Source organism: Leopardus geoffroyi, chromosome C1, assembly GCF_018350155.1.
Source record: "Leopardus geoffroyi isolate Oge1 chromosome C1, O.geoffroyi_Oge1_pat1.0, whole genome shotgun sequence".
NCBI classification, from domain to species: domain Eukaryota; kingdom Metazoa; phylum Chordata; class Mammalia; order Carnivora; family Felidae; genus Leopardus; species Leopardus geoffroyi.
In genome coordinates, this window is record NC_059328.1 from 142,366,370 (window position 1) to 142,387,742 (window position 21,373).

The window sequence follows — 21,373 nt, forward strand, 5'->3', positions numbered from 1 at the left end:
AGTAGCAGCTCACTTCTCAAAGAGGTTCTCACTTCTCACTTCCACAACCTAATATGGAAGGGCAAACCAAGCAACTATTTTGAGTTGTTCACATTCAAAGAGTCAATGTGGTGCTGCTATAAACACTGTGTTTCCCAGACTTCAGAACAACATGCTAAAAGGCCGTATATTCCTTGCAGGATAGATAAAGAGAAGTCAATGGTTTGAGTCCGCTGTGCCTAGGAGAATGTACAGGGCAAAGTAATGTATGTGTGGATGTCTCCAGGTCACTGCTCAAACAAGTGTGTCCATTACTCCAGAGAAATTACCCCAGGCTATGCTTCCTCATGCACACAGAGAATTAGGGGACACAGTGTTGAGAAGAACATGAAGGTCCAACTAGAAATCAAGCAGATGCTCTGTTGAAGACGGGCATGAGAATCAGGCCCATTACATCACCCTTCTCTGGAAACTCTTCAGGGCATTTCTCACTTTATGAGCCAAATCCATGGAAGGTATGACTCAGGAAATGGAAACAATTGCATACTCACTTTGCTCATCGTCAGGGCATTATTCTTTGCCAGGACAATCTCTGGGGTGTCTGTAATGCATGTGAATTTGAGCTGGTCTGCAGGCTGGCGGTACTTCCTTTCACTCAGGATTTCTCCAGCTCTTTTCACCTTCTCGACTTCTACAGAGCCAATGGGCACCCATCCAATGCCTCTCAGCCACTCAAGATCAGACTTATAAATAGCCTGAAAATGAAATAATGTCAAATATTTATAGAAGTTATCTAGACAGCCTGGTGTCAGATCTTGAGTTAACATATACAGATAATGTATAATTCTGAATCTTACTTATATGAATTTCTGGGAAGACCCACAGGATTGACTTACTTTGGTGTAGAATGGCTAGCCAAACACTTTGTCCCTGAAGGCAGCTAATGTTTTCTAGTTTAAAGACTCATAAAATCTGTGCTCACTTTGGTAGCACATATACTACCAAACCATTTTAAGGAAATTAGTGACTGCCCCCTGATAGAAAGTATTTATTCTCTGATTTGATTGCCTGTACCTCCTTGTGCATCCATAATACTCTGTTAGAATACAGCTTGTTCCTGTCCCATTGGGCAGTGGCCTTCACAAGCAGCCATATAACATAAAGATGAACACTACTGGTTGACTACATGTTGAATTAATGTGTTTTCTGGGGACAACAAAAAGGGCATCGTTTGATTCTATATACATGCTTCTAAACAAAGAGTACACATATTTTTACTCTTGTTTATCTTATCCTCAATTCCCTTTCTTGTGTTATAGTTCAAGAAGATATTTTATCCGTCTTTAATTTTTCTTCTTTGAATTTAAGTAATTGGCTAAAGGAGCATTTTTCTCATAAGTAAAGGTAACAATTCTTTTTGTTTGTATGGCTCTTTAGGAAATTTCCTTTTTACAATGCCACTATTTTTATCAGTCTTTCAAAAGTGACAGTTGTCAGAGCCTGATCAAAAAAACAAGGAGCTACTATACCAATGAGGTAGCACTTGAGTCCCAAGGACAATCTACTGGCTGGCAACAAAAGTGCCTCACGTATTTCTAGAGAGCTATTGTTTTCAGCTTCTTAGAAAAATTGTCTCAATCTGTACAATTCATTCTTAAACTTCCTTGCGCAAATAACAGAACGTTATCAGAAAAATGATAATACAATCAATTCATTTGGAAAATTAGGTTGTGTTAAACCAGCGATTCTGAACCTGGCATCAATGTACTTGAATAGAAAAACATACCATCTTTATTTTTATTAAACTCTAATTGAAATACAATATTTATTTTGATTATAAATATAGGCTATAGATCATAATAGCATTAATACTACATAAGACTTTGTCAGCAATAAAAATCACAAATATTTTCATATCCTATTACAGTTGTTGCAGACATTTTGAGATATTTATGCCCCTTCTTTGAAATTAAACTAGTTCTTATACCCAGTGCTACATTTTTTAAGTCTTGAAAATCATGTGTATTCACTACATCATAGATTATGTTAAATATATATGTTTTTTATTTGAGAGAGAGAGAGAGAGAGAGTGCATAAATCTCAAGCAGGCTCTATGCTCAGTGCAGAGCCAGACATGGGGCTTGATCCCACGACCCAGGGATCACAACCTGAGTGGAAATCAAAGAGTCAGACACTCAACGGACTAAGCCACTCAGGTACCCAAAGTTTAATATTTTCATAATCATATTTCAATGTGATCAGTTTCTTCTGAAACATATATATGTTGCATTTTATGCATTTCATGACATTGTCTTGAGAAGTTGTCCATAGGTCTCACAGGATGCCAAAAGATTCCATGGCATAAAAAAAGTTAGAACTCCTTTAAAAAATCTTTTAAATGTGCTGATGGGTCAGTACCAAGGAAGTAATCTGTCACATGGACCTTCCCTATCCCCCAAAGGAAAAAAAAGGTAATTAACCTAATTTGACCTCCTTCCCTTTGCCCTAAGGGAAGGTGACCTTGTCTGAACCAATCCTTTCCATTCTTTTGCTAATAACCTCCTTGCCTTTATCCTCCTCCCTATAAAAACCTTTTTTTTTTTTTTTTTTTCCTTACAACTCTGGAGTTACCCTCTACTTGCTGGATGGATTGCTGCCCCATTAATGAATTGTTTAATAAAGGCATTTAGATTCAAGTTAAAATCAACAAAAATAAACACATGCTGATGAATATTAGGCCCACTCACATCACTCTGAAGGTCATATGCCTTCCGAGCCTGTATGACGTCGTTTTGATCAGGCAGACAGATCCATTCATGTAGAGGATGTTTGTAGTCTATGTCGCTTACAAGGACCTGACACTTCTTGGCCAACACCAATCCCAGCATGTCCACTGGGCTGCTGAATTTGGTCTTCCACTTCTCAAAATCCTTCTTGTACTCCCTGTCACTTTGGATCTTGGCCACATGGATGGACCACATTATCTTGGGGTCATCCTCAACATTTCGAGCCCCAATGTGATGGCCAAGCTGTTTGCGGTAGCCTTCCTTGTACTTGTACTAAAAAAAGAAAAGAGATATGAATTTGATAAGAACATCTCATTTATATAACATTTTATAGTTTCATACACACATTATTTCTTTTGATTTTTCCTTTCACTAGTGTGTGAGAGAAAGGCTAATATTATCAACCCCATTTTATAAAGTAGAAACCTGAAGCCTAGGGGAATTTTAGCTGATTTGTTCACGATCACATCACAAGTAGCTGACATTCAAGTAGAGAGCTTCTAGTTCTTAATATTTTTCCATTCTATTAAACTATATTACCTACTTCACATTTGATTGCTTAACAAGGAAGTGTAAAACATCTTGTACATTCTAAAAAAACATCTGCTTAAAGATGTGGCTTTTTCCTAAAAATGTATTAAGAATATTTTAGAATCTATCTTTTAGAATTTATACTGAATGTCCTGATCAAGAGAATGGGCTACATTTAGATGATCTCACCAGAAAATATCTTCCTGTTAGGTCACTGAACTTTCACCATGAAAGAGTTGTGCCTTGGGTTACTGTTCCATACTTTTAGAATTCAAGAACAACATGTTATGATTCATCTTATCATAAGATGATCATAGTGTGGACTTTTCCAGCTGTTTTACAGCCAGAGGATGTTTTGATAATAGAAGGAATGAAGCCTAAGTCTAAGGCATGGAGCCCTCCCAGAAGAAGGAAAGCCTGGATTTGGGTCCTCAGGAGTCATGGTACAGAATAAGGGTGCCAGATACTCTCAGGAGATGTTTCGCATGAGAAGGAAAAGCTACAGAGAAGAGAACAAGCTTCTCTTCTCAATTTGTTCTTACAACCGTTAGGGGCATATTCAGAGTTACATCTCACTAAAAGTTACAAAGGATGAAACAAAACTCTAAAACACATCTGTCATCTAGTCTTCCTTTGATGCCAGAATGGATGGAAGTAGCAGGAAAGAACTCACATTTATATTGACTGATGTACATGTTCTTTCAATGTCTTCTACAAACATCCACAGCATTTGCTGCTCAACTTCTAAGGCTCAAAAATATTAACCCATTTTTAGGGTCTATAAAACCCTCATTTTACAAGAAAATACCTCTAACTCCAACTGATTAACAGGTATCATCATGGACACATCATCTTGTGGTTTGCTTTGTTTTTATTGGCAACTTTGTACATGGTGGAATTACCAAATGAAATTGAGACTTGTAGGGACAACCAAAATTCTGGCAAGAAAAATTATAAAAGCTTCCATTTGGGAAAATCTCTAAGAAATGCCTCTTCCAAAAACATCAACTTACATCGCTAGCGATATCTCTTGAGGCCTTGGCTGCCTGGATTGGGATGGCATCCAAACGCAAATCATAGCCTTCCTTCCTGGACTCTTCCAAAGCGAGTTTATAGAGTTTCTGTAGAAAAGAAAGTCATTAATCATTATTCCTTTCATTAAAAAATAAAGCAGGTTATTATTAAATTTTCCCTGTCCTCATTTAAACTATAGAAAGAAATCCATAAAATCAAATATTAGGTGGGTTTCTACAAAATTGCTTTGTAGGTGCCTAAGGATTTTAAGGCACATATTCTAAACTTGGAGGTTTTATTAATTGGTAAGTTTAAAACACACACACACGCACACACACAAATTATCTTGGGGGGAGATCAGCCTGTGGTTGCCAAAATTTTGTTTTACTGAACAAGAATATGTAAAAAAAAATACTATTTACTGTCACCATTATAATATAAAAGAAAACCATCTTAATACTAAACAAGGAGAAAGAATAAGGACATTATCTTCAAATTGAATATATTTGAATGTATGAAAAACTCAACGTGTTATATATATTTTTTATCATTTTGCTATGGACTATCATCACAGACCATGATCAATATGTAGAGCAGGGTTTCAAATAATCACCCTGATGAAAATACTAGTCCTGAGAGAGATGCCTAGAAAAATACTCGCAAAGAATTTGCTTAAAGGGTAATGCTTAAAGGGTAACCAGAGTATTACTGAAACAGCAGAATACCAGAGGGCATGACACCTCACTGGGTTCCAATAGTGCCTCCTAAATAGCTGTTTAATCAAATAATGGCTTGATACCCACACTGACCTGTAGGAGAAGACATCAGGAGTGTAATTCCCATTGAAATATTTCTCCATAAGCATCCCATTCCCTGCTACCCTGTTGCTACAAGGCTGGCTACTTTGTGGACCTACCACACAGCCCGAAATTGAAGCAAGAGAGAACTCTATTCTACTGACGTTACTTTGGAGTGTGTATAAGTCAAACCATGTCACTTAGGAAACGGTTACAATAGTTCATTTTTGCCTTTCTGTTCATTATATGATCAATAGTTTACTCACGTCACTGTAGTTTATTCGGTTGAGTTTGGCTAGCATGATTTCTGGTGTATCTGGCATGACATGGATTGTTTTCTTATCATTGTCCCAGGCTTCAGTATATAAGCGCTATGAAGAAAGAAATTAGAAAAATTATTTTGGCATTCAAAGATGCTTTTCTTTTGATATGTGTCAGTCACCTCTCCTCTATACGAAGTAGAAATGAAATTACTTAAGTTGCATAAATTCCTACTTTTCATGTAGATAAATTACTATTTCCCAGAGTATTTAGCTTATTAGTTTACTATTTCATTGACTTGGTTGTTACTGTTTTTTATTAAAATTCTTTAGCAGTTCTGAAAAGTATAAATGGGTTGCAGTATTTAAAATCTGTAATTATGAAATAATTATAGTGCATAGTATTTTTAACAGCTTAATATTTTGAAGTATTAAGTAACTATGGTATTATAATGGAAAAATCATTTACAAAGGTATCATAAATCCTATAGGAATTATAGGAATGCTGTAACATGTCAGAATTTTTACCTTTTTCGATGGTAAATTCCTCTACCTAACAGTGAGGAATAAAAACTCACCTTACTCATGTTTATAGCATTGCTCTTTGCCAGCACCTGCTCTGGAGTGTCAGTTATGCTGGTAAATTTCAGGGTCTCTGGACGCTGACGGTAGATATTATCACTCAGTATCTCTGCGGCCCTCTTGGCTTTAACCACTTCCACGGAACCAATCGGAACCCAGCCAATGCCTTTCAACCATTCAAGGTCTGACTTATATAAATTCTGCAAATGAACAGATAGGAAACACATTTACTAATTAGAATTTTAGATTCATAGTCACAAAATGCCTATTAGGGAAATACAAAGTATTTGTGAACAAATAATGCTCCCAGCATAGCTGATCACTCATTTAAAAGTATTATTGAATCCTGAGAATATTTTTTCCCCCTGAGCATTTTTTGGTACAGAGGATTATACCAATATGATAAAAGAACTTTTGTAAAATGTAGAAGACACCTGCCCTTGAGGGTAGTACACGATTTTTACACAGAAGTGGAGCTTCTCTAGCTCTGAAAAACATGCTCTAACTGGGTGTTGTATGTAAGTGATGAACCACAGGAATCTACCCCAAAAACCAAGAGCACACTTCACACACTGTATGTTAGCCAATTTGACAATAAATTACATTAAATAAAAAAAAATAAAAAAGAAAAATGTGCTCTAATAGCTCCCAGTAAGACCCCACACTCAGACCAATGCTGCTGCAGTCACAAAAACTCTTTTGCCTTTTTTAAAGGAAAAGAGGTGAAATTTAACTACAGTAATGAGTATCAGCATATAATAATGTTAACCTTTGCAAATCATGCTCTCACATTTTTAAAATGGAGATATAATTGACATGTAATATATTAGTTTCAAGTGTACCACATAATGATTTAGTATATGTATATACTGTAAAATGATCACAATAAGTCAAGTTAACATCTATCACTACACATAGCTGTACTTCTGGTGTGTAAAAAGAACTTTAAAAAAAATCTTTATTTCCGCCTTCAAAATCACAAAATATCAAGTGTGTAATGTGGTGTTGTAAAGATAATATATAGTCCTCTATTCATTTTATTTTACTATCACTAGTACATGGTAACTGTTAACAAGAATTAGACGATTGGTTTTGAAAAAGACAGTAATATATTAGTATTTCCCTGTCAGTAGGTAGAAAATATGAAATGTTTGTTAAAATGATTTAGTATAATATACTTCTGTTCCCACTTTTTCCACCTTCCTCCATGCCAACATGTATTTCTCTCTAAGCCAAAAATATGCAGCTATATACTTCTGAGGACTAAGTTTCACCTAACTCATGCAAAGGAAGCCTGAATTACTAGGAAGAAATGTACCTATATATATAATTGATAATATATATTTTATTTCCTCTTTTACATATGACTTTGGGGGGAGAAAAACTGTGAAATAAACTGTAGTGCTTCCAATAGGAAACTCTTTAAACATTTAATGGTATATTGTTTAAAATATACAAATAAATTCCAGTCTCCTGGCACTAGTCAGAATTTAAGGACATGTTTCAGATCTTCTTTTAACATGCAGAACCAGCATCAGGGATACTCACATCACTCTGGAGGTCATAAGCTTTCCGAGCCTGGATGATGTCATTCTGGTCCGGCAGGCAGGTCCATTCATGCAGAGGATGTTTATAGTCCACATCACTGACTAAGGTCTGACATTTCTTGGCCAGAACGATACCAAGCATGTCCACTGGGCTGCTGTATCTGGTCTTGTATTTCTCAAATTCTTTCTTGTACTCTCGGTCACTCTGCACTTTGGCGATGTGGAGAGACCACATTATCTTGGGGTCATCGTGTACTGCTCGGGCACCAATGTGGTGACCCAACTGCTTACGGTAAGCTTCTTTGTATTTGTACTGAAAGAGAAACCAGTAAATAAGGAGGGAGCACCAAGGGCTATTTCCTGTCATTCTTTTTGTGATGAGGCTTTTCTATGAAATCCTTAAGACGCTAGGGTACGTTCAACATGTGCTGAGATGCTACACATTGGAAAACGCTTACTTCCAATGAAGAGGATGTTGTGCTCATTTGCATATTTCTACAGAATAATTCCACAATGATCACTTTATATGATGCTAAAAATCTTTTTTTGATAAAAGGAGACTAAAAAGTGAACTTTGAGTGAGTTCAATTGTAGTGATAAACAGTGTCTCAGAAGTTGGTCATATGGGTGGACTCAACTGAGATTTTCCTAATCTTTTTTCTAGGGCATTCTGAGAAATAATTTTCCTCTGCACAAATAGTCTGGGAGCAGTAGTTTAAAAATGGGTGAATTTTGTTGTTTGATAGGTTTAGAGTTTCAGTTTTGCAAAATGAAAAACTTCTGGAAGTCTGTTGCTCAATAGTGCGAATACACTTAACACTGCTGAACTATGTAGTTGAAAATGGTTAAGACAGTAAATTTTATATGTTTTTAAACCATGATTAGAAAGAAAAGCCAATAAAAATGGACAATTTGCTACTATTCAGATTAATATTTAAGTTGTCCAGTAATCTGATATCTTCACTTTTAAGGTAAAGGAATATGCAGACATCTTTTTTGCTATCCTATGTCCTTCCTCGAGTCAGGAGGGAGAACTCCATTAAATCCCGCTCCTTTCCTGGCATCTTTGTCTTGAGTGTATCCTGAGGAGAGCTCATGAGGTTTTATGAGCTACTAGCTCAACATATGTCCATCTAGCCTTAATGAAGGTACCCAATCTTATTAAACAAAGACCAAAGGACAGGAATCGAAGGAACTACATTCCAGTCCAGACTTTGTCTCAATGATGCTTGTGATCTTGGGCAGGTTACCTACTGTCTCAAACCCTAATTTATTTGCCTGTACAGTGAAGGCAGTTAAGGTGGAAGACTACAGATCCATGTATGATGACTATAGAGACATCCATCTGTGTTTCCCTGCACAGAGGGCTGGCCTGTTGGTAACAAAGGGAAGGACTTGTTCAGCTCTTACATCACTGGCAATGTCTCGGGAGGCCTTGGCAGCCACAATGGGAATGGCATCACTTCTCAAGTCATAGCCTTCTTTCTTGGCTTCTTCCATGGCCTGGCGATAGAAGTTCTGAGGAAAGAAGTAGCAACATTCATTCGTTCGTCTATATACATATATATATACATATATATACATATATATATATATATATATATATATATACACACACACACACACATACATATACATATATATATATATATATACATATATATATATATATATATATATATATATATATATATATATATCTTATTTATTTTGAGAGAGAGAGAGAGCGCGCGCACAAGCAGGGGAAGGGCAGAGAGAGGGGGAGAGAGAGAATCCCAAGCAGGCTCCATTCTGTCAGTGCTGAGCCTGACACAGGGCTTGATCTCACAAACAGTGAGATTACCGACCTGAGCTGAAATCAAGAGTCAGACACTTAACTGACTACCTACCCAGGCGTCCCAGAAATAGTAGCTTTTAGATATAATACTTTCACTCTAAAAATGTATTTTTGTCCAAAGAAGACTGCTTTGGATGCAGAATTAACTGCACTAATATGTTCAGCTTTAAATCTTAAACACACACACACACACACACACACACACGCATGCACACACACACAAAAACCCCTCTTTCTTTTCAATTCTATTTATCCAAGCTATTTAAGCTGAGATTTTACATCTGGCAGGCTTTAACACTGCAAGTTCTCTTTAAACAAACCCTTACAGATTTTAGACGTGAAGTCAATAGCTTTCAAATGTGTTGGATTGTTCAGCCCTTGCTCTTCTCATCAAACAACCATGAAGTGTTGATTTAACTCCAAATTTGAATTAGGGACAATTTTACTAGCAAAGAATATGATTACATAACAATACACAACACCACCTTAAATATATATGTGTCTACAACCAAATAGTGCTGAACTAAGGATAATCTGTTCCTGAATGGCTTTGTTAATATTGATTTGCTCCATAATTATTACTTTTTTATTTAAAACTTTTAATTATAAATTGTTAATTTATTAGTTAAAAACACAAAACTAATTAAAATATATTTGATAATTTATTCTGTAAATTGGAAAAACACCCACTATTCAGTTTCTACGATAGGATAGATACACATAGAAGGTGGAATGCAGGTGCTGTGGGAACACAGTTTGAGAACCAGTACTTTTAACAAATCATCTATACTAGAAGTCTTCATTCAGCATTTTTTGCTTGTGAGCCACCCACAAGAATTTGACCAAATCCTATATACTGTTAAGATAAATTTTAAAATAATTGCTAATATTGTTTAATTAATCAATAATAAAGTATGCATTGTGATAATTTTTAAACATAAAAAGTAAAAATTTATTGGATCTCTTAATGTTACTTTTGTACTTTTGATGTTACTTTTGATTTATAGGAAATCACAGTACCTTGATTGAAAACCTTGAAAAAGGTTTTGGTGGATATTAATGAATTAAATTGTTTGGCAGATTTTTTGTTTTTTTTTAAATACACTCAGGCATGTACCACATTAACTGCTGTAACAGGTATGCTTTCTTTTTTTCCTCTTTTTAGAAATAAAATCTTTAAAAAATCTTATCTGGTCAAATATTTTAATGTATGTTTTAATATTTAAAAATGTATATTTTCCTTATTTTGAAAAACTTCAAACCTACAGAAAAGTTTTAAGAATAGTACAATGAACACCCAGCTACCCAATTATTAGCACTTTTGCCATATTTATTTTCTCTTTCTCTTTTATGTGTGTATGTTTGGCATGTATATTTGTTTTTTTAAATCTTATTTTCAATTATAAGAACCAGTTAAGAGTAAATTGTAGACATCATGGCTTTCACTTTTAAATATTTAAAGCATATATTGCCTAAGAAAAAAGTCACTTTTACACAACCACAATATATTTATTAAATTTGGGAAATTTGATATTGACACAATACTGTTATCTAAAAGACAGTGAATATTCAAATTCCACCAACTGTCCCAGTAGTGTCCTTTATAGCAATATTGTTTGTCTACCTAGAATCCAACTCAGGAGCACGAGTGGCATTTGACCGTTCTCGCAGGTTTTTAGGCCTTTAATCTGTGCTTTTTGTTTGAAAGTTAAAGAAGAGTGGCTAAGAAAGAGGAAGTCGACACCACTGAGGGCAGGGCCCCTCAGGCAGGTAATTTAGAAGAGTAGGGAAGGGAAGCCCTCCCTGTTACAGTGATTTGTTTATACCACCACACGCCAGAGTACTCACTGGAAAGACTTTGTGTTACCTCAAGGACACCTGAAGTTGGAAGGTAGCTCATCTTTATACCCCAAAACAGAGACATAGTTCTTAAAGTGGTCTATGATGGAATAATTTAATCTTTAATTTCAGTTTCCTCCCTTTCCTCTTTTAAAAGAGTTACTGCTTCAGAGCAAGTAGATGCAGAACCTGTAGATAGTTCTGGAAAAGGATTTAGGAATTGCTTATGGTTTTAAGGGCAAAACAACAATGACCTACAATTCTTCAGGGCTTTATGTTTCTTCCTACTCTATAATGTTCAGTATTTTGTCACTGTTGAGGCTGCATGAAGACAAAATTTTAAATGTAAGGAAAAAGTTTAAACATGTGGCAGAAATAGTGAAAACGAATTGCTTCATCATTACCCCCCATTCTCATGTTAGATTGAATTAAAAATATTGGAATAATGTCTGAATTTTAAATATGATGCAGAGATATTTAATTTTTAAATGACTTGAGTCTTAGAAGGAACTTATTACATGTTTTTAATGTAGATTATCAATACATGACAAATTACATTCTTCCCAAGATTTTACAAGGAAAAGCTGAAACAAAAATAAGAATAAATTGGATACATTTAAGCTAAAATCCCAAGGGCATTTGATCTTCTTAAAAAATTCTAAAATGTTTATTTCATAACTGGAGAGTCAAATAGTTTGCCTATTATATTTTTCCTTTGAGGACTCTGTCCTTCTGCAGAAGTGGAAAAAATGTGTTTAAATCATCTCATGTCTTTAGGCCAAACAAATTGATTTATTTCATTCTTTCAACATTTGAAAAAGATGCAGGGCTTCAAAGAAGAGAACGCTTTTGGTTACCATCAAGATTATGTTTTAAAGCTTGTTTGGTAAGTAATTTACCCAAAAGAACTAGAACAAGTAAATGAGAATTTGAGAGAGAAAAAAGATGTGGTTGCTTTGTTTTGTTTACATTTATTGAGTACGGAATGAAGGTACCAATTGGGTTGAGAAAAAATTCAAGTGAGCCATTATGAAATCTAATCTTCAGAAGACAGTCCTTAGGCAATTAACATGATCATGCCATTTTAAAGAAAATGAATCCAGCTGAAAATTGCAGAAATAAAAGCCTAATTTCCTCTCAGCAGCTAAAAAACAAAAACAAAAACAAAAACAAAAAAACACCTACCTCATCTGACCTCATTTTAACAAAAGGCAGAGGCTTAAAAGCATCATTACAGTTTGGGGTAGAAACTAACTTCATCTGTCTGGGGTGAGACAGACCTGTTGGGAAAAGCTAAACGAACAGAGAAGCTCTGTGGCCAAGAGAAAAATTGTTTGTTCAAAAAATGACTGAAGCCAAGACCAAGCAAATACTTATGATCAGGCTTGTCCTCAGGTCTGTTTTATAATGTTAGAGGAAGGGAAATCGTACCCTCTTCATTTCACTTGTCACTTGTCATGGTTAAATGAAGCATGACTCTTCTTTAGGGCTGATTATAAATAAAAGTAGTCAATACAGATAAAAGAATGAAGATGGCCAAGTCTTGAAAATGGGTGCTTAATTTTCCAGTGTTCTCAAACTGAAGAAAAGTCTCCCCCCGCCCTTTTTTTTTTAAACGAAGACACACAAACGTGTGAGAAAACAATCTCTTCTTGAATAAACCAGTAATTGTTGATTTTGGCAAGTACAACTGGGCAAGAAGCTGTCCCTGCAGCAGTATTTCTGGACTGCAAAGATATGTGATGACACGTTTAGTGAGGCTGGAGATAACACATAAAAAAATATATTTTATTGTCTTCAGGCAATTTTGAAATGGATGGACTTGAGGATTCTCATTTCAGTTCTTGTAAATAAAGCTCAAGTTATTTTGAGTATATTAAATAAATCTAATTTGCATGGTAACAGGAAGAAGTTAAAGTTTACTAAGCAACTATTTGTGTCAGGCCCTACGTTGGGCATATTATATATACTACCTTATTCAGCTACCACGAAAATTCTTCAAGATAGGTATTTTTATCCCATTTTCACAGGTGAGGTAACTGAAGAAAAACTCACAGAATACTGAAGTGCTAATCTGATACATAGCAATCATTTTTTAATTAAAATTATAATGAATTTCAATCATTAATAGTTGACTTTCATAGTTTTCTTTCTCCTCCTGAGATGCAGATATTTTTGTATTTATCTACTTCTGTATCATTTTATGTATCTACTTTTTGAAAAATGGCACATATATTCAGGGTAAGGTGATGGGCATAAAAAATCAAAACTAAGCCAACTGGTGCACATGAGAATTAAATCCATAATTCTAACGTTTTTACTACATCAGCAAAAAATCAATGTGGTCAGACCAAGAAAACAAAACAAATGGTCTTACCTCACTGTAATTTATTTTATTTTGTCTTGCCAACATAATTTCAGGTGTATCAGGCATGATGTGAATTTGGGTCTTGTCTTTGTCCCAGGCTTCTGTGTATAAGCGCTGTGAATGATAAACAGGTTAACGAATGAGAAAAACAATGTTGTAAATAAGAGTTTCTAATTTAGAGTTCATGACAAAGTTGGAAGCCAGGCTCCTCCCTATCTATGCTGTGTACTTTATACCAACGCTCCAAATCTCTTTGCTATTACAAGATATTTATTGCCACTAAATGGAAACATAGACTAAGATATGAAAAGAAAACCTGTGTGTGTGTTTTGTTACACTATCACCTGCAATTAAATTATAAGCATTTTCCAAGCATACATACCATATGCACTGTGGTTACATTAAATCCTTCCCATGGTTTTGTTTGTTGTTTGTCTGTTAATGGCAAATGTAACTGGATACGCCATCTCCAGATTTCTTTTTGATGAATGTTATGGAGATTCGCATTGACTGGCTAGTTTTGTACTCACTTAGATAAATACCCAATGGGAAAGAAACCTTGATATCAAACCATGCATTACTCTCATTGACTTCAAACAAACTGAACACCAAACACCTGTCCTATTCTTAGCTCTGGCTCTTTCACAAGAGATGTCAAAGCAGAAATTCCCACATACATTTTTGGAATCCTAACGTAACTGAATAGAAAATGCAACCAAACCACTAAAGACAATATGGCAATTGTAAAACAATTAAAAGACTAAATTAACCATAGATATTCTCAAGGGCATATGGTTCTACTTTAGTTTCCCCCAAACTGGGGACTCACCTTGTTCATATTGATGGCATTGTTCTTGGCCAGCACCTGTTCCAAGGAATCAGGCACACTGGTAAATTTCAGCGTGTCTGGAGGCTGGCGGTAGATGTTGTCACTCAGGATCTCCGCAGCTCTCTTGCACTTGACCACATCCACAGACCCAATGGGGACCCAGCCAATACCTCTCAGCCACTGGAGATCTGATTTGTAAATGTTCTGGTGAGATTAAACACAAAAGCAAGTCTTAGTTAAGCTGTTATGACACTTGATTTTAAAAATGAAAGAAAAAGACTGAAAAATTGGGGGTGCCTGGCTGGCTCGGTCAGAGAAGCACATGACTCTTGATTTCAGGGTCATGAGTTTGAGTCCTATGTTGAGTATAAAGATTACTTAAAAATTAAAAAAAAAAAATTCTTAAAAAAGACTGAAAAACTTTAATAGCTAAACATCATGTCTATGTCTTTTTCAAACAGGAAGCCCAGGGGCACCTGGATGGTTTAGTTGGTTAAGCAACTGACTCTTGATTTCGGTTCAGGTCATTATCTCACTGTTTGTGAGTTTGAGCCCACCATCAGGCTCTGCACTGACAACACAGAGCCTGCTTGGGATTTTCTCTCTCTCTGTCCCTCCCCTGCTCTCTCTCTCAAAATAAATAAATAAACATTAAAAATATAAAATATGAAGCCAAATTAGATACACTTTCATGGGATCGTGTTCTCTCTAAAAGAAAAGCAAAGCACAGTGAATGAGAGGTGGAGAGAAAAAAATGTTATTACTTCTGAGGGCTCTAACTAATCCTAGACCATTATCTATGTATCACTGTGTATTACCATTGTAAGCATGGTCACTGGTGGTATACAACGGGTCTTAGTACTCACATCACTCTGGAGGTCATAGGCCCGCCGAGCATGGATGACGTCGTTCTGGTCAGGCAGGCATGTCCACTCGTGCAGGTAGTTCTTATAGTCCACATCACTGACTAAGGTCTGGCACTTCTTGGCCAGGACCACCCCCAACATGTCCACTGGGCTGCTGAACTTGGTCTTCCATTTCTCAAAGTCCTTCTTATATTCCCTGTCACTCTGGATCTTGGCCACATGCATGGACCACATCATCTTGGGGTCATCTTTGATGTCTCGGGCTCCGATGTGGTGGCCTAGTTGCTTGCGATAACCATCTTTATATTTGTACTGAAAAGTAGTCATTTAAAAGGCAAACATGTTAGAAAGGGCTAAAATCTTGGTGATTTAAAACATCATTATTTTAAATTTGGAACCATCTGAATACCAACTTGTTTCCTTATCCTAAACTCTGACTTGACTTCACAACAATACTCTAATGGGAAGACAGGGCCAACTACATACTTCTAAGGTTTTGCAGACATTAAGTCCCTGGAAAAAAAAAAAAAAAAAAAGGCAGCAACACTTCCAGAAAATCAACTGGAAGCATAAACTACCTTTTCTTTATCTTGGGCCAGTGAAATCACTATCCCAGAAATTTTACATTTGATTTTGAGAAGGCTACTTCCCAGGCCACAGGTATCATATTACCTCCTCTGCCCACCCCTCCCACCTCCCAAATCTAGCTCTGTTGACTTTCACTGCACCACCTGACTCCCTAAAATGGGCTGGCTTGCATTTTCTATTCAGCATACCCTGCTCTGTTGGAGATCAAATTTGGCTGGGGTTTCTTGGGATTCTTCAAGTGAGAAAACAGATTATATAACTACAAGAAAGCATTTTAGTGGTGGTGATGGTGGTAAGTGCTGAATGGATATTTTCTCTTCATTTTAGGAAATAACATCACACAAATCCTAATGTATATGTATAATTCTTCATCGAAGGACTCACTTCTTTCAGAGAGAGCAAGAAAAGAAATGAGGATCACCATTTTACTGTTTTTGGTTGTCTTTGTTTTTCTGTTTTCGTTTAAAAAGAGCTCAAAAGGAATCACTTAAGGTAATTTTCCAAAGAAAGAGTTGGCAAAGATCCAGAGCAAGATTAAGGAAAGGTACATTTTCCTAGACCTGGCTGAACCAGGTCTTTTTCTGATATTGAGCCAACACATGTAACCAAATTATTATTTTTTTCTCTTCTGGCCTTTTCTTATTTCTATAAGAAATATCTATAATTGTAGATATGAATAACTATAGATTCAAATTCAATTTTATAATAAAGTTTAGGACACCACCTCCACCTATGGGACCTGAATATTAAAGTTTTTGGAGTTAAAAATATAAAAGAGCTTTTTCCAGTGAAAAACTTTTTATTTTTTTCATTTAAAGCACAATATGTGTGCTTTAACTGGCACATAGATTCATCTCCCTGCTGTACTAATGATCATTTGTTCCCAATCCTATCCAGCCATGTACATACATGGAGTGTGGCTACTCACATCACTGACGATGTCCCTCGAGGCCTTGGCCGCCACGATGGGGATGGCATCACTTCGCAGGTCGTAGCCTTTCTTCTTTGCTTCTTCATTGGCGAGTTTATACAGAGTCTATAGAAAGAAAGTCAGAGTGAAAGTAAAAGGTTTGACAGCAACAATTTAGAGATTATTAAGTGACATTCCAAGTAATTTTAAAAAGGAGAGGGTCTGGAAACAACTAAATTTCCAGCAATTTTCAAAGTAAATAAATTATATCTTACTGAAAAAACCCCATACACATAGCTTTAGAAATCAATGAGATCAATGGATATTTACATCGATTGATATTTTAATCCATCATATATGTTAAAAATTAATATATAGCATGTAGTTTGTTATATTATGCATATCAACATATATTAATGTAATCTAGTAATCTAGATCAATTTACAGACCAATCTATACCTATTTCTAAGTGAAAAAATAATTGCAGAACAATGTTTAATATTGTTAGTTTACATATAAAATATATATGCTTACATACTTTCATTTCTTTATTGCTTAAAACATTTTCCACAATCATGTAATACTTTATAATGCTTAAAAAAGAAAGGTGGAAAAAACTGAAGTACAATTTAAAACAGCTAACTGGACTATAATCACGACTTTAAGATTCTAAATTTTGTCTATATCATATTAGTAAAACATGTGCCTAAAGTAAATTGCATTTTACTTTAAAAAACCCCAGTGCTGTTAATAGAGAACACTTCTTTCCCACACCTGAAGCTTTCTTTCTATAGAAGAAGCTCAATTATTTTTCTCTGACCTTTCTCCTTTCTCTGCCTCTTTACTCTCTGCCTGTGAATCACGGACTTACCGATTTATTTAACTAGCAGGAATGGGACGACTAGACACTTCCCACTCAGCTCAGACCCGCTCCCTCTGGGACTAAGCCCAGCCCCTTCTGTCTCTCTGGGCTCTAAGCCCTAAGACCTTACCCCTGAGGGGAGTGTAGCTAATTGCCCTTCTCTAGTGTGGCCTCTGACCAAATGGGAACCTAATTCTGAGGTTCAGTTAGGCTCATTTAGTTCTCATCCAAATGTATCCTTGAACTTAACTTTAGTTGTAAAAAATGTGAGATTTCAACTTCTATTCATAGTCCTTTGTTTTACCTCTCAGTTGTACTGAGGATCCAGGTAGGGAAAAGTTACATATTATCAGAGGTCCCCTTGGGCAGATTTAGCAAATAAAAAGATAGCAAGCCCAGTTGGACTTGTATTTTAGGTAAATGACAAATAGTGTTTCAGTGGAAATATTGGGTCACTAGTTTATCTGGCTATCCTACCCCCTTGGAGATGCAGAAAATACTACTCAGTCGCCTTGGCCCACACCAGCAATGGCTATAAACTAAAAATGCAACTTCAGTTTGCCCACGGAATCCTATAGCAGATAATATTCAAGCTAGAAATAAAAGGCTAGATGGGCTGAGTGTTCACGTCACAGAGCCACAGGCACCATGATTGCTGTGGCACAGCAGCAACCTCCATAGAAGCAAGTACAGGAAAGCAAACTGTGGCAACAATAAAACGTGTGGGGCCGCACCACAGGAGTTTGCCCTAACCTGGCTGTAGTTGAGCTGGTTCTGCCGTGCCAACGTGATCTCCGGGGTATCAGGCATTATATGAACTTGACTCTTGTCTTTGTCCCAGGCCTCTGTGTATAAACGCTGCCAAAGAAGATGTTGATAGAATACTATTTGAAATGGGAATTATAAAAAGTTAAGCATGATTATTATTAATCTAATTAGGAAAAACAAACCGAACTTGGATACAAGGTACTAAATTGGAGGTTTGAGTCTTAACACTAGTGATCAAAGTTAAAATTGGGAATAACAGAAATTAGAGGATTTCGAGTATATAATTTAGGAGATAAATATGACCCTACACACACTTCAATGGATAATTTTAACTGCACTAGTCGTTAGAGTATGATAGCATCTTTTGGCATCTTAGAGAAGCTTGAGGTAGCTGGGGCTCACCTTGTTCATATTGATGGCATTGTTCTTGGCCAGCACCTGTTCCAGGGAATCAGGCACACTGGTAAATTTCAGCGTGTCTGGAGGCTGGCGGTAAATGTTGTCACTCAGGATCTCCGCAGCTCTCTTGCACTTGACCACATCCACAGACCCAATGGGGACCCAGCCAATGCCTCTCAGCCACTGGAGATCTGATTTGTAAATGTTCTGTAAAGACGAAAATGGAAGAAACTCTTCAGCAAGACTTAAAAGATTTATGGTAAAAATGCCAATGCAATCAGTAATAACGTACAATACTGGTAGTTGTCTTTTCGTGGAAAATAAGCTCATTGTGTTAGACAGACTAAAGGAGGCACTATGTTCAAAAATGACCCAGAAACATCTCCTAGCCATAACAAAAAGTGATCATATATTTCTGGTGGCAAGGACAGGACTGATCCAAATTACTGTCAGTTCAGTGAATGTTATTATAATGCCCATGTGTACAGGAAAACAATGCCAGCCCAGAGTGGGAGAAACCACAGATACGTCCAACAATAGCCTACCAGTAAATAAAGGTGAGGCCTAGTCAAATGAAATTCTCTGCAGCTACTAAAAGTCTTATTTTAAAGGATATTGATGACTTGTGCAAAGGTACTTAATATAACATTACACGAAGGAAAACATAAAACAATGTATGTGGATAAATTACATGAGCAGGAGTGGGCTTTTTCAGTGGTTGGATTATGTTGGATTTCATTGCCTTCTATGTATTTTTTCTTATATTTCAAAATATCTGTAGAGCTCTTTAGAAATAAACAACAAAAAAAGAATATATAATAATGATGTAGAGCCCCTGATACATTGAGGCAGAAATTCATGGCTTTAACGCTGTCCGAGGCTCAGGGCAATTGGTGATCATTTCATTGGTCCAAGGCCCCAGATTCTTTCCACCAAGTTCTCAGGACAAGAAGGTGGACTTCTTGGGGTGCCTGGGTGGCTCAGTTGATTAAACATCCAACTTTGACTCAGGTCATGATCTCACGGTTCGTGCGTTTGAGCCCTGCATCGGGCTCTCTGCTGTCAGCATGGAGCACACTTTGGATCCTCTGTCCCCCTCTCTCTCTTCCCCTGCCCCACTCATTTTCTTTCTCTCTCTAAAAAATAAACATTAAAAATTTTTAAAAAAAGAAGATGGACTTCTTTCCAGAGTTGTCTTTCCATACCTTTCTCTCTTGATTTGTTGTTTTTAAACAAAAATCTGTGTACTTTTTAAGTTTATTTATTTTTCAGGGTGGGGGAGGGGCAGAGAGAGAGGGAGACAGAGAATCCCAAGCATTCTCTGAGCTCTCAACATAGAGCCCGATGTGGGGCTTGAACTCCTGAATTGTGAGATCATGACCTGAGCTTTAATCAAGAGCTAGTATCTTAACTGACTGAGCCACCCAAGCATCCCTCTCTCAATTTATTTTATATCATTTCTCTGCTAAGGATTTTTGTTAGCCCATTAAGTATTAACTACTTCACAACAAAGGAATTGGACCTTTGCCCAGCTCATTTGAAGGATTTTACCCATAACAGCAACTAATACAGACTGATATTTTGCAGTCTACACAAAAAGCCTATTGGAATTGGCCTAATGGATTACTATGTGGATTGCCCCCTAAATAACAACAGCAAGAATGAAAGCAATAACATTGTATACCTCTGGAGTGCTTTTTAACTTTCCAATGACTGTTAACTTTCAAATAACCATTAAGGCCCCATCACAGTGTGGGGGAAATTGATTTTGAAAAGGCACTCAACAAATAGACAGATGTAAGCAGTCTGTCAATGCTGTCAACTCCATGGGTGGCATTAACCATTTTAACTCATGTGCAGGCAAAGCTTTTCTTTTCAGACACAATTGCAAAACACAGGGTTCTGTATGTCAAAAGCTACAGAACAAATGTGGGCATTTTCACAGGTGGGCTGTACAGTTTTTAGTAATGGCCAATTAATTTTAAAAATTAATTTAATTAAAATAATTAAACATAGATATAAAATAAATTAAAAATTAACTTTATTTCCCAAAATCCTCTAATGCTTAAAGAATCCCTTCAAACATTTGTAAACTATGTGCTGTAGGAAACGTGCTTTTCACACCCAGATTTGATATTAAAAGCATCAGCACTAGCTACCATGTGACCCCTGTACAGAGAGCTGTGCTAAGAGAAGAAAATGTCAGTGAACTGATCCAATAGCTTACAAATACAGCAACTTCTTTTGTTTCGTAATAATAACAATTAGCACCATAACAGGCATTAGAATTCTACTAATTATAACCTTATCTGGTTTGCAAAGAAGCTAAAAAAATTGAGTATTTTTTTAAAATAAAAATGTGTTGTTTCTACCCCTTAAAAGAATAAAAGAAAATGTCTCCACCTGGTGGACTCTGAACATTGCTTAATTCCAGTTTTGTTTTTAAAAGACCAAATCCAGTTTGTAAACTTCCCTTCCTTATAAAGCCTATTAAATGTACACATAATAAAGCAATAAAACTATATACTGATTCAAATCTCATTCACTGATCAATAAGTACTAGCTTAAGTATGCCAATGGGTTGCATATAAAGGATAACTTTTATATAGCT

At 36.2% G+C, this 21,373-nt stretch overlaps 1 protein-coding gene across 30 annotated transcripts in view; it reads right to left on the reverse strand.

Moving 5' to 3' along the window:
- NEB (nebulin) overlaps positions 1-21,373 on the reverse strand; it is a 214,083-nt gene that overhangs the window by 103,914 nt on the left and 88,796 nt on the right. For all 30 annotated transcript variants that reach the window (XM_045479788.1, XM_045479819.1, XM_045479815.1 and 27 more), the window contains 13 exons: positions 18,766-18,969; positions 18,349-18,453; positions 16,752-16,859; positions 15,236-15,547; positions 14,370-14,573; positions 13,550-13,654; positions 8,907-9,014; positions 7,498-7,809; positions 5,946-6,149; positions 5,374-5,478; positions 4,310-4,417; positions 2,727-3,038; positions 531-734 (listed from right to left, as the gene is read on the reverse strand). In XM_045479788.1, coding sequence (XP_045335744.1) covers positions 531-734; positions 2,727-3,038; positions 4,310-4,417; positions 5,374-5,478; positions 5,946-6,149; positions 7,498-7,809; positions 8,907-9,014; positions 13,550-13,654; positions 14,370-14,573; positions 15,236-15,547; positions 16,752-16,859; positions 18,349-18,453; positions 18,766-18,969 — 2,391 coding nt within the window. The remainder of the gene's footprint in view (positions 1-530; positions 735-2,726; positions 3,039-4,309; positions 4,418-5,373; positions 5,479-5,945; positions 6,150-7,497; positions 7,810-8,906; positions 9,015-13,549; positions 13,655-14,369; positions 14,574-15,235; positions 15,548-16,751; positions 16,860-18,348; positions 18,454-18,765; positions 18,970-21,373) is intronic.